At 45.0% G+C, this 14,248-nt stretch overlaps 1 protein-coding gene across 2 annotated transcripts in view; it reads right to left on the bottom strand.

Annotated features, from left to right (window-relative positions):
• ACER3 (alkaline ceramidase 3) overlaps positions 1-14,248 on the bottom strand; it is a 50,853-nt gene that overhangs the window by 26,373 nt on the left and 10,232 nt on the right. For both annotated transcript variants that reach the window (XM_081860747.1, XM_081860746.1), the window contains exons 2-3: positions 3,397-3,507; positions 464-516 (exon numbers count right to left, since the gene is read on the bottom strand). In XM_081860747.1, the coding sequence (XP_081716873.1) occupies positions 464-516; positions 3,397-3,507 (164 nt within the window). The remainder of the gene's footprint in view (positions 1-463; positions 517-3,396; positions 3,508-14,248) is intronic.

The following is a 14,248-nucleotide window of genomic DNA, read 5'->3' as shown; positions in this document are numbered from 1 at the left end:
TCGTCTTGCGGGGCACCACTGTATAGCAGCTGGGCATCCTGTTATCAGCTGCATTTGGACAATGCTTACTGGCTTCCCTAAGAGCACCTAGGGATATTTCTCTTAGTCACTATGCTACACAGGACTTGAAACATATTCGCAGCCAAGCTAGTCTCAGTTTCTACAGACCACCCCTCTTCCCCAAGTAACATGTTCACAGAATGGCTCTTATTTATTTATTCAAGGTCAGTCAGGTTCGGTTTTTAAAAGGCTTCTGTCTTATTTCCAAGATTTCTGAATGTACTTTGCAGAAAGTACATTTTAACCATTTGGTACAGTTATTATTTTGCAGACAGGGTATCTGCTTACTTAGATTTGTCTGTAGCATAAACTTACAACTGCTCCAACCACGCCATAAAGAGTTCTAGGAAGAAAAAAAACACGCCCATAAAAAGGCGTTTGGTCATTTTAAAGCAGTACTAACCTGCATTTCATACTTTAGGGTCATGTGAAAGCACCACGAGCCCAAACCTACAGCTGAAATCCAAGGAAGAAAGTGTTAGGGAAGGAAGGCAAAAGACTTGGCTACTGTAACATTGACCTTCAACAAGAATTGATCACAGTTGGAAACCTATGCTAAGAGATCCACCAGAATTCATTTCAGGGCCTTTCCACGGCGGTCATATGAATTTCTGAATGGAAGACACACAACTCCAAACACTCCTTTCTTCCTGCAGCCTAATGTGGACCTGCAAACTCCTAAAGTTAAAGGAGGAAACTGGGCAGCAAGATTGGAGTCAATCAAATGAGAAAATATTGGGCTAGACCAAGGTTTCCCAAACTTTGGTCTCCAGCTGTTTTTGGACTACAAATCCCATCACCCTTAGCTAGCAGGACCAGTGGTCAGGGATGATGGGAACTGTGGCCCCAAAACAGCTGGAGACCTGAGTTTGGGAAACACTGGGCTAGACAAACCAAGGTCTTCCTTGTACCCAAACCAACTTCGTATTGATGAGTGAGAAAAGGCAGCAAACCTAAAATGGCTGGGGCTGTTTCACCCGACAAGTTAATTGAGACTTCATTATTAAACACTTATGGAAACTTTGGCTTTTCCCTTGGTTTTTTTGCTCTCCCAGCAGGTCCTATGAAATTATTCGCCCAAGGAGTTTTCAGAAACTAAACGGCCAACCGATAAATGGGTTGAAGAAGTCCACCAGGCGGGGAGCACACTGGCTCTCTGTGTAGTCCAAGATGTTAGGTTCTTGTCGAGAGCAGCATAGGCAGGGAGGGTAAGAGGAAGAGGATACACTGCGCAGCTCTGCTATTGAGGTAAAGCCTGCCTGGTCTTGCAGGCTGCCTGGCAAGAAAACCTATTTCTAGCCACAAGATACCCCAAGCTCTTTGGAGGAAGAATGAGGTGTAAAGGCACCAAAGGGGTGGGGAATGAACATAAAAGAGACTCCGACAATTATGCTTGTCAAAGCGGTCGGACCAAGCCTAAAGTTTTCAATACTAACTAAAGCAAGTTGGGACTTGGTGAGCCGAGGGAGCGCCTTCCCCCATATGGACCGATCCAGTCAGCAAGATCAACTAAAGAGGATCTCTGGCTTATTTAGCAGCCTGCAGAGACCCAGTTCAAGGTGACCAGGGCAAGGGCATTTTTTGCTGCGGCACCTACTCTGTGCAACCCCCCCCCCCAAAAAAAAAAGAATTCTAAGGCCAACACAGGTGTGCTCCCAACACTCGGGAAAAAAAAGTGTTAATTTCCCCAGGTCTTTGCTGGCAGTTACCGTACTTTTTGCTCTGTAAGATGCACTTTTCCCCTCCTAAAAAATAAGGGGAAATGTGTGTGCGTCATATGGAGCGAATGCAGGCGGGAGGCTCTGCTTAGCACTTCCTTTAAACAGCTGCGTGGAGTGCGAGGGGGCTTTTCCTCGAGGAGGGAGAAGGGCTGCCTTAGCCACGCGCAGCCTCTCCCGGGCAGGGGATGAAGGCTCCCCTTGCCCGGGAGAGGCTGTGCATGGCCAAGCAAGATCCTGCTGGCTGTCCTGGCTTCTGGGATTCAGAATTTTCTTCTTCTTGTTTTCCTCTTCCAAAAACTAGGTGCATCTTATGATCTTGTGCGTCTTATACAGCGAAAAATATGGTAATACCAGTTGGTTTTAAATGGAATTCTCAATTTGCCCTGGCTAGTATGCTGCTGCTTACTACTTTATTTCTTGCATGTGAGGTTTTAGGAAAGGCGGTACCAAAAAATATTATAGGTAAGTAACAGCAAATGAAGTGCTGCTGCCCTCTGTTGCGTGACCATCCTTCCTCCCAGCTCTGAAGCTGCAAAGGTGGTTAGGGATCACCCAGGAAATTGCATGGCAGTCCCCTCCCCATCTCAAACTCCAAAGTTGGAAGGAAGGCCCTAGGGCAGGCATAGGCAAACTCGGCCCTCCATATGTTTTGGGACTACAATTCCCATCATCCCTGACCACTGGTCCTGTTAGCTAGGGATGATGGGAGTTGTAGTCCCCAAACAGCTGGAGGGCAGGGTTTGCCTATGCCTGCCCTAGGGTGTACCCAATGCTGCCGTTCCACCGGTGTAACAGACCTTCCATCTTTTCTCCTACGCAGTCCACACCCCGCCATGCATCTTCTAAATCTGCGAGTGAACCCTCTGGAGCAGATTTCGGGTCAAGGCAGCCCTCATAACCTCTCCTGCTCCAGTGCAGGAAAGGTTGGCAACTCATAATTTTTCACTTGGTTATAAAGTCCAGCCAAAAACTGTTGACCCCTTTGTGTGATGGCTGTACTTTAAGCAAACTTCTCCAAACGGCAGGGTAGGCTCATTTTAATCCTCCTTTTTGGGGGGCAAATGTTGGCACATACTAGCTACCTTTGCAATTCAACAATTTACTCCCCCACCTCTTGCGCTCTAAAAAATAAAGTCACATTCGTGCAGAAGAATAATTAGACCTGACCTGGAAAATACTTATAGCCATCTCTTATGGATTTTTTTTAAAAAAGCTCTGTTCCTTTGAAACAAACTTCAAGTCCTGGCTTGTTTGAAAGCCACTAATCATAGTTCCAGTTCCTCTAGAATGGGAAGCTACGGTTAATTGCAGTTTTCTAGTTTGTTTCTCTACTCAAGCAAAGAGGAGTGAATGTACAACACTTAGGCATCTCCTCACTAGGACTTAATTGTGCGAACGCTCTCAGGGACTCTCCTTTGGGAGCAACAACTATTCAAGGTGTGCTTTTCTATCCACTTGTGTTTCTTAACAAGTGATGCAATGCCAAAGACTCTTTTTTAAGCTGTTCCCAGCAGAAGAGTACTTAACAATGCCTCACAGTTACAGGGATTCTTGCTTGAGGAAAGTCAGGGCTCCCCACACCATCAGGATATAAAGTACAAGCTGCCCCACTTACCTGCGACACACAAATAAGCTATTATATATCGTGTTTCGAGGCCATCTCTGTAACTCTGAATTGCACCATAGATTGGAGGTAGAATGAAAATCAAATTACTAACGGTGTTCCCTGCATGAGAAAAACAAAAAGCAAAGCGAAAAGGGATTAGCAGTGACTAATGAGCAAACTTTTGACGATTTAAAATCTATTCAGCAAAAAAGAAAAAGAGAAAAAGACTTTCAACAATAACGAGACGAAAACAACTGAGGTTATCCCAAGCTTCTCTGCTCTTCTTAAGAAGAAAAAGCTTTATTTTTCATACAAGTTGGTATTGATGAAACATTCAAAATGGCTATTAAGAACTCTCTTGAGTTTCTACGGTCTAGTACAGGAGATGATATGCAAGAATAACTCTTTCTTTGTAAAATAAAAAAATTCCTTCCAGTAGCACCTTAAAGGCCAACTAAGTTAGTTCTAGGTATGAGCTTTCATGTGCATGCACATTTCTTCAGATACCACTTCTTTCTTTGTAGTGTAACATTTTTCCTTTAAAACAAGCGGAGAGATTGCTGCTCCTCACAATCATGCCAGTGGCATTTGAAAAAGATAACACAGTTTTATTGATAAAGATCTCCCAGTAGCTTCGAGGAATGATTTCTAAAATCCATGTTCCGTGGCAGCAGACAGGTTACCTGACGTCAGGGTCAGGTAACAGAGGTCCAGCATCGCCGCCTTGCTATGCTTGAAATTAAGGAGGATCTCTAAAGAGATTTTGCAAGGCACAGAACTCTTTCCGCAGGGCCTGAAAGACAGAGCTGTTCCACCTGGCCTTTGGTTTGGACTCAGTCTGACCCTTATATTTCCTTCCCCTTACGGTTTTGATCCATGGGCTACTTTTAAAATGAGGCTGCATTTTAAATTGCATTTTAACCTGCATTTTAAATTGCCCCCCCCTCCTATTATGTTTTTATTGTAATTTTACTGGTGTTAGGCGCCCTGAGCCCAGCTCTGTCCGGGGAGGGTGGGGTATAAATGAAATTTATCATTATTATGCGGCAGCTAGGCTGGTGACTGGGGGCGGCCGCCGAGACCACATAACACCGGTCTTGAAAGACCTACATTGGCTCCCACTATGTTTCTGAGCACAATTCAAAGTGTTGGTGCTGGCCTTCAAAGCCCTAAATGGCCTCGGTCCAGTATACCTGAAGGAGCGTCTCCACCCCCATCGTTCTGCCCGGACGCTGATGTCCAGCGCCGAGGGCCTTCTGGCAGTTCCCTCATTGCGAGAAGCAAAGCTACAGGGAACCAGGCAGAGGGCCTTCTCGGTGGTGGTGCCCGCCCTGTGGAACGCCCTCCCATCAGATGTCAAAGCGATAAACAACTACCCGACATTCAGAAGACATCTTAAGGCAGCCCTATTCAGGGAAGTTTTTAATGTGTGACATTTTAGTGTATTTTTGGTCTCTGTGGAAGCCACCCAGAGTGGCTGGGGAAACCGAGCCAGATGGATTATAAGGATAAAAACAAAGCTGGAAACGATTTGCTGAAATATCTAACTGAACTACAAAAAAGGGAGGTGTGAGGAGGTCAAGGAAATAAGCAAAGGAAAGAAAGTTATGTAAAGGTTTGATTTGGGTTTTTTTTCGTTTTTTTCTTGTTTAAATGGATTTTTTTTCTATTTTTCTATTTCTCTCTTTGTAACCTTTAAAATTTTAATAAAAATCTATTAAAAGAAAAAAAGAAACCCAGCCAGATGGGCGGGGTACAAATAAATTATTATTATTATTATTATTATTATTATGCCACATCCAACCAGCAACTCACATCTTTTAAAGTGTTCTTAACCACAGTATCATAGAACTGTAGAGTTGAAAGGGTCCTCTAGTCCAACCCCTTGAAATTCAGGAATCGCAGCTAAAGAATCCCTGATAGATGGAGACCCGAGGAGAATTACCACCAAGGCTAAAGTGCTGGAAAAAATGTCCACTTCCAAGGCCCACTTTCAGGTGGCTCACTAAGTGTTTGCTTGCCCACTCCCAGTAGTAATCAACATTTTTCATGTGTAATCTGGGCAATAAACATTTCCTCGCCGATTCTTTCAAGCTGGAGGGGAGAAAGGCACTATGAAACTGTTTGGAGGTAGTAGAATCAAGGTAAATGTATTTTAGTAGCTTAGAAGACATTCCGCAAGTAAGCCCTAAAGTGTGAGGGTGGCTGGCCGGGTGAAAGAAACTCTCTTTCTCCATGTGCTACTAAATGCCATCAACACAGGCATGTATCAAAGGAAAATTCCATGGTGGCGTGGCATGCTTCCCTGACTTGCCTTGGGGGTCCTTACATAATGCTCCATCGTCTTGGGTACTTTCGCACCATGCAACTAACTGCCCCAAAGAAAAGAAGTTCAAAAGGAAGTTATAGTTCACCTTGCACGGGTAAATAAGGGGCAGCAGGGCGGGGAGAACACTTGCATTTCAACCCATATACATTTATTCTTCAGGAGCACCTGAGCACTGAAGGCACAGCCACACCATAGTTTTCGAATTGTTTTGTAGAAATAAGCTCACTCTCTCCATTGAAAGCTCGGAGGTGTTATTCAGGAAGGGTATCTCAAATAAAAATCTCAGCGCCATCACAAACTACAATTTCCTAGCTCCTTTGGGGGAAACAAATACACTTATCCCAATAGAAATACACCTAAGTTTTCTGCAGGTATATGCCCTATAGTGACTGACATTAAGTTGGGCTTTTGTAATTAATTAATTAATTAATTAATTAATTATAACATTTATATGCCACCCATCTGACTGGGCTTCCCCAGCCACTCTGGGCAGCTTCCAACAGAATATTAAAACTATGATAAAACATTAAAAACTTTACTATACAGTGCTGCTTTCAGATGTCTTCAAAAAGTCAAATAGTTGCTTATTTCCTTGGTAGTAAGAAAGTAAAAAGCACAAATTTGTAATTCCTTTTTTTAAAAGGTGACTTACTTGAGTTACACTGCTATATAATATATTTTAAAATGTTCTTAAAGATGCACTGCTTTCTTGTGAGGCGGGGAGGCCATTTAAATGGACTATATCCAAGAGCAGGATTTACTGAGAAGTTCCACCCTCCGCGCAAGGGAATCTGCAAAGTGCTCCTGGGCACCAGTCAGACTTTCCTGCTCAAAAGGAGAGGGAGAATGGTTTCAAAGGGTTACCTAAATGCCGAACAGAACTGAACTGGACACTTTCAGAGGCATTCTAAGGCTTTACCTTTTTTTCCCTTCCTAAGCAGATCCCTACATGGTCTGCCTCATTTCAAGTGACGCACTCTAAAGCTTTCCACACCTGGGAACCAGCTTTACATAACGGAACACCCTTCTCACGTTTTCTCTCCAAGCCCAAATTGCAATGCTGCGGTTGGTGCAAACCCCCAAGTGGTCCTGACACATGAGTCGAAGGCCAATGGTTTAAAGCAGATCTTGTGGGGAGAACGATCCAACTGCCAACATGAAACCCAGGCCTGGTTTAAAGCATGGCTTGAGAATGTTTTCTGCCAGAATGGGAAATACATACGTTGGGGTCCCTTCCTGCTCTACAATTCTATGACTTTTGGTGAAAAGGACCCTGCCACACACATAGACATCTGCAAATGACACATTTCCTACGTGGACACTGACCTCTGTGCAGGAAATTGAATCATCTGAAGTTCATAGAATCATAGAGTTGGAAGAGACCACAAGGGCCATCGAGTCCAACCCCCTGCCAAGCAGGAAACACCATCAGAGCACTCCTGACATATGGTTGTCAAGCCTCTGCTTAAAGACCTCCAAAGAAGGAGACTCCACCACACTCCTTGGCAGCAAATTCCACTGTCAAACAGCTCTTACTGTCAGGAAGTTCTTCCTAATGTTTAGGTGGAATCTTCTTTCTTGTAGTTTGCAACCATTGCTCCGTGTCCGCTTCTCTGGAGCAGCAGAAAACAACCTTTCTCCCTCCTCTATGTGACATCCTTTTATATATTTGAACATGGCTATCATATCACCCCTTAACCTCCTCTTCTCCAGGCTAAACATGCCCAGCTCCCTTAGCCATTCCTCATAAGGCATCGTTTCCAGGCCTTTGACCATTTTGGTTGCCCTCTTCTGGACACAACAAAACAAATTCCTCTCCCAGGACATTCTATACAAGATCTCAAAGTAGCTGTTTTACTACAAAGGAATTTCAGAAATAGACTGGAAAGAGAAGCTGCTGAATTACAACTTATCACCAAACTTAAAACCATGGAGAAACCTGGTCTGAACAAAGACCTTGGATTCTTATCTCATTATACATGACAAAGCCATTTTTCACCTTTTCACCCCTTGCTTTTTCCTGTAAGACCTATTGCAGTTGTTAAGAGTCGTCAACAGGCTCATCACAGCTATCTGCCAATCACCCATTCCCACCACCCTTCTGAGTAATACCCCTCCCCACCTTCTCACTATATAGAAGGGTCTGGAAACTTCTGTTTCAGTGTATCTGAAGAAGTGTGCATGCACACGAAAGCTCATACCAAGAACTGACTTAGTTGGTCTTTAAGGTGCTACTGGAAGGAATTTGTTTTGTTTTGACTATGGCAGACCAACACGGCTACCTATCTGTAACTCTTCTGGACACGTTCCAGTTTGTCAGTGTCCTTCTTGAACTGTGGTGCCCAGAACTGGACACAGTACTCCAGGTGAGGTCTGACCAGAGCAGAATACAGTGGCACTATTACTTCCCTTGATCTAGATGCTATACTCCTATTGATGCAGCCTATGCTCCCTATTGAAGTTGCCTTTGACTGCTTTCGTGAGATACATTAACTCCCCACTCCCCCATTTCCTGCACCTGTAAGATGCTGTTACGCAGACACACACTGTATATGGTCAAATGTTAACGTTTTTGAGGGTACCAGTTTCCCATTGCTAGCCTAGCTACATCCATTAGTGGTTGCATGGCTCACACTGCCCTAAAAACTCTGAACACTCAACAGGAACCTTTCCGACCCAAGAACACAACCTGACAATAGCCCACAGGTGGCTTCTCGTCATAAAAATGCCATTTCCCCATAAACCCTGGGGAAAGAGAGTCAAGGCATGGCCACATTGTTCCTGGAAGAAAGCTCACTCTTGAAAACAATGTTATCAGGCGTGTGCTTTTAAGGGCAGAGAAGTATCGAAAACCAATTCCGCACAGCTTAATGGAAGCCGGCGGATTAGGCAGGGAGAGTTTCAGCAACTAAACCAGAGACTGAAGAAATCCTGGCCAAAACTAAACCAACTTTTAGCCTTGCTTGTCTAGCTTCGCTTTAAGGTAGCATACCCCTGCTTCAGCGACTAATGATAACAGATATTAAAAATATGATGCTGATATTTTTATATTTTTTAATGTGGATAAAAATACTGGTTGAGATCCAACACTTCACAAACAGCAGTCTAGTCATGCAAAGGGGTCATCTCCTTGCTAAAGTGCCATGGATATCCACAAAAGCTGCACCAGAGGGTTCGGGGAATCGGTTGCATGGGGGTCTAGAAGGAATTCAGAAATCAGCCACCAGGTTGCTCACGGGAGCAAGACAGTTTGAGCTTACAGTCAAACCTCAGCTGCCGAAAGTCTCTGTTTCAGAACACTTCACCTCCCAAACACTGAAAAACCCAGAAGCAAATGTTCCGGTTTTCAAACATTTTTTGGAAGCCAAATGTCCGACACGGCTTCCGCTGAGTGCAGGAAGCTCCTGCAACCAATTGGAAGCCATGATTCGGTTGTCAAACGTTTTGGAAGCTGAATGGGCTTCCGGAACTGATTACGTACGACAACAGAGGTTTGACTGCATTACACCGAACCTGGCCTGACTGCCCCTGACTGTCCATTAGTTTCTGGGCCCAATTCAAAGTACAGTGATACCGCGGGTTAAGAACTTAATTCGTTCTGCAGGTCCGTTCTTAACCTGAAGCACCACTTTAGCTAATGGGGCCTCCCGCCGCCGCCTCACGATTTCTGTTCTCATCCTGAAGCAAAGTTCTTAACCTGAAGCACTATTTCTGGGTTAGCAGAGTCTGTAACCTGAAGTGTATGTAACCAGAGGTACCACTGTACTGGTTTTCCCCTATAAAGCCTTAACAGCTCAGAACAGCAAGGACCGCCTCTCTTGGACTCTACGCTAATCATCTCTCTTGGACTCTACGATAATCCTCGTTTACCCCCTCCATGAGAATACAGAGGGTGGCAAAACAAGAACGGGGCCTTTTCTGCGGTGGCCCTGAGTCTCCACAGCCTGGTTTGACAAGAGGTGATGACAGCAGCAAGGAGGTCTTGCTGGTGCCTACCGACTGCTCCAACGGCTACAACTCAGGAAAGCTTTCTGGGCACATGGAATCCCTACAAAGGACTCCGGGACAGCAACTTCTGGAGGTGAATTGCTCAGCCACCACTATGGTTCAACAATCCAGGCATCACACCCAACCACCGTTAAGCTTCCTTCACCGTGATTTTTAAATGGTGCAGGGGAAGAACTACCGGTTGTGGCGCAGTATCATTTGTCACGTATTTGCAAAAGATGCACCAAGTTCTAAATAAAGCACCGTCATGCAAACATTCTATTACAAGAAAAATAACAATCAGGATTTCCATAGCCATTTGAATAACTGGCTTTCTTCCTAAGCCGCTCACTTGTCCTGCATGGTACATAATAAAAACACATTCTAAAACTGCCTGCCCGAAGTGGATGCTGTTACGCAAGAGGGGATAAGCACCGCCACACGTCACATGAGATGTTGCAGCAACACAACATCTATGCGTCAGGGAAATCGGCAGCCAGGCAAGGAGTCATCCAGCAACCAGAGAAGTTCAGAAGGAAGCTTTCACTAGGTTCGAAAGCAGGCCAGCTTTTATGCAGCTTTATGCAATTTCATTTTGCTCACTAAGTGGCAGTTGCTACTTCCAAGTCTCTTAACTTTTCCCATGCAAACAGCTGGGGGCAGGAATTTCACACTGCAGGTGCTGCCAATTCGCCACCCAGGATTTCTAAGGTGGATAGAGAAGGCAAGCAGTTCTTTACTCCAAGCCACCCACGTGCCACTATTCCTTGGGTTAGCACACGCTTTCGAACCTGCTGTCTCCCTTCAGTTCCCTTCACTAGTGCCAAGAAGCCAGCAAAAGTGTACCATATCCATAGCAGCCGTCTCACCTTCCCTTCTCCTTTTCCTCCTCCCCTTTCCTTATTCTAATTTTAAGATTTCCACTCTCTGACCTTAGTGAAATAGTGCAGAGAACCATTTTAAAACCTGGCACATCCACATGAATGTTCACTGCCTTAGGAAATCAGCGCTACATTTTGTGAATGAGGAATGGGGGCGCACGTACAGTGGTACCTTGGGTTACATACGCTTCAGGTTACATACTCCGCTAACTCAGAAATAGTACCTCAGGTTAAGAACTTTGCTTCAGGATGAGAACAGAAATCATGCTCCGGCCATGCAGCGGCAACGGGAGGCCCCATTAGCTAAAGTGGTGCTTCAGGTTAAGAACAGCTTCAGGTTAAGAATGGACCTCCAGAACGAATTAAGTTCTTAACCCGAGGTACCACTGTATATCTGAGGATGGCTGGCAGAGCTGAGGTGGACTGATCGCAATCAACACAAACAGCAGCAGCAGCAGGAGCAGGAGAAAGAGAAAGTGCTGCTTCATCTTAATTAAAAAAAGACAACATTGCAATAATGCCCCCAGAATAAGCCAACAGCTGATTTCCCTTCTTGTGGTTTGGGTGGGGTGGAAAGGAGCCGGCAATCTCCCTCATATTCTTGCCGTCGTTCTCTTTTCCCTGCATGCGCGTTACTGAGAATGCAGAAGACGGCAGTTGTTTCCCAAACCCAAGATCCTTCTGGAGACGCCAGCTATTGAACCCGGGACCTTCAGGATAAAGGTAAAGGGACCCCTGACCATTAGGTCGAGTAGTGATCAACTCTGGGGTTGCGGCGCTCATCTCGCTTTATTAGCCGAGGGAGCCGGTGTACAGCATGTGGCCAGCATGACTAAGCCGCTGCTGGTGAACCAGAGCAGCGCACGGAAACGCCGTTTACCTTCCCGCCAGAGTGGTACCTATTTATCTACTTGCACTTTGTGCTTTCGAACTGCTAGGTTGGCAGGAGCAGGGACCGAGCAACGGGAGCTCACCCCGTAGCGCGGATTCGAACCGCCAACCTTCTGATTGGCAGGCCCTAGGCTCTGTGGTTTAACCCACAGTGCCACCCGCGTCCCTTTTATACCTTCAGGATACCACTTCGCTAAAGGCTCCCTGTCTCAGAAGACAAGAGGGAAAAGGATCCCAAGGCACAGACGCAAGCGTGAGTGCCAGACACTCCTACGTTGGCTGTGTGACCCACAGGGCACCTGCAAAAAGCTTGGCCATAGCTGGGTCACATCGCCTTCAGAATCAGGATATGGACACCATGCTTTTAGCTGCAGACAGAATATTCAAAAGCAGGTTGGTTGAAACTAGCGGCATGCCTTACTGAAGTGTTTAATCTACTAAAATATGAATGGAAATGGCATTGGACACTAAATAAGTCGATATTTTAGCAGGAAATGCTATGGAATGCCTAGACTCCACACATGTGCACATGATATGTATTTAATTTACTGGATTTGCTGCCAGAAGATGATCTCTGCATCAAATGCTACTGTATTAGCCATTTCGCTCTTGTTTAGTTTAACTTGTTTTTATCCTGCAAGCCTCCCTCAGAACTGCTGGTTATAAAGATCTGAAATAAATATAAAAGCACACAAAGGTCCAGAGGCTGTATGCCACCAAATGCCAGCTGCTGGGAGGCAAATAGGAGGAGAGGGTGTCTGCCCTCATGGCATGTCAAAGGTCTTCGAAGCTGACAAGCTGGACCTTTGAGATGATGATACAAGGGCTTTCTTGCCTTTTTAAACAGGGAATGGAAGAAAAACCAAAGCAAAATAGTAATTAATAAAGCAACAGGTGAATGAGTGTAATAGATTTAGCAAAATTTAAAATCACCTTGCCGACAAAGGTCCGTATAGTTAAAGCTATGGTTTTCCCAGTAGTGATGTATGGAAGTGAGAGCTGGACCATAAAGAAGGCTGGTCGCTGAAGAATTAATGCTTTTGAATTATGGTGCTGGAGTAGACTCTTGAGAGTCCCATGGACTGCAAGAAGATCAAACCGATCCATTCTGAAGGAAATCAGCCCTGAGTGCTCACTGGAAGGACAGATCCTGAAGCTGAGGCTCCAATACTTTGGCCACCGCATGAGAAGAGAAGACTCCCTGGAAAAGACCCTGATGCTGGGAAAGATGGAGGGCACAAGGAGAAGGGGACGACAGAGGACGAGATGGTTGGACAGTGTTCTCGAAGCTACCAGCATGAGTTTGACCAAACTGCGGGAGGCAGTGGAAGACAGGAGTGCCTGGTGTGTTCTGGTCCATGGGGTCATGAAGAGTCAGACACGACTAAATGACTAAACAACAACAACAACAAAAATAATTTAATGAAGCTGGAAAGGAAAAAAGGAGGGGGAGGAAAGCAAAAAGGCAGCTAAAACCTTGAAGTTAGTACTCTGGAATCTGAAGTACTGATATCCAAACACATGATGTTACTTCTCAAGAATTAGGAACATTCTCGCAATGCTAGAGTTTTTAACACTGGACCGTAAACTATGTTTACATGGTGCTGAAGAGCCCAAGAGCTAGAACTATTTTTAGGAATTATTCTGAATGATATTCGTGCACCTCCCCAGATACTAAACAACAACTAACTGGACAGTACGTCTTCCTTCTGACAGTACCCAGAGTTCTAACCTTGGGTTTAGAAAATGCCGCAGGCTGAAAACCACAAGGGCACGATCTTAACTCCCGCGTTGTACCTTGGACAGATTCCAGCACGGGTGACGGAGTTTTTGCCCATTCAAGGTTCTCCCAGTATATCAATCGGACACAGAACATAATGCTTCCTGACTAACCCTCCATAGGGTAGATTGCTGAAAGCAAGAGGAATTAAAACAAAGAACTGCAGTCCAGCTGATAATAGTGTGGGGGAAGAAATGCCTTCCAGGATGAAGAGGAACCAAAGGAACAGTGGCCACAGAGAGAGATAAAGAGGAGTGCTGAATGGCCAAGGGAGAATCTAGTCCAGAATCCTGCTTCCAGCAGTGCCTAGCCAGCTGTTTTCGGGAAGCCCCAAAGCAGGGCATGAATGCAAAATTCTCCACCCTCCCACAACAATAGCCATAGGTTAATTAAATGCCATGGCTGATGGCAAATGATGGATCATTCTCTATGAATCCCCTTTTCTAAAGCTGTCGAACGTAACACCCAGCACAACATCCCACAGCATCAGTTCCGTAAGTTAATTATGCACTGTGTGAAGAATCTTCTTTTGTTCAACCAGCAATTTCACTGGATGTTCACAAGAGACTTTTTCCTACACCATGCAGTCTGTCACGTCCCCATATCTGTCATTTCCCCCCTCTAAACTAAAAGCCCCAAATGCTAAGTTTAGCCTTTCCTCTTGAGGACACGGTTCAGAATCCTTTGGTTATCCCTGTTCTGCATCTTTTCCAGCTCTGTATCACCCTAAGTGAGACGAGGCAACCGTAACTACATAAAACATTCCAAATGAAGCTAATTCACAGAGGCAGAATTATACTGAAAGTTTATTTTCAGTCCCTTTCTTAGCAATTCTTTTCGCTGAAGTTGCTGTTTGTGGAGCGGTGAGATATCAATGAGAAGCCCAAAAAATTATTTCCTAGGTAATCACAACCAGTTCACACCCAATATATATATATATACACCCGATACACACACACACACACACACACACACACACACACACACACACAG

Source organism: Podarcis erhardii, assembly GCF_964252035.2.
Source record: "Podarcis erhardii genome assembly, chromosome: 4".
NCBI lineage: Eukaryota > Metazoa > Chordata > Lepidosauria > Squamata > Lacertidae > Podarcis > Podarcis erhardii.
The sequence above is the reverse complement of the archived record's forward strand: the minus strand, read 5'-3'. Positions and strand labels throughout refer to the sequence as shown.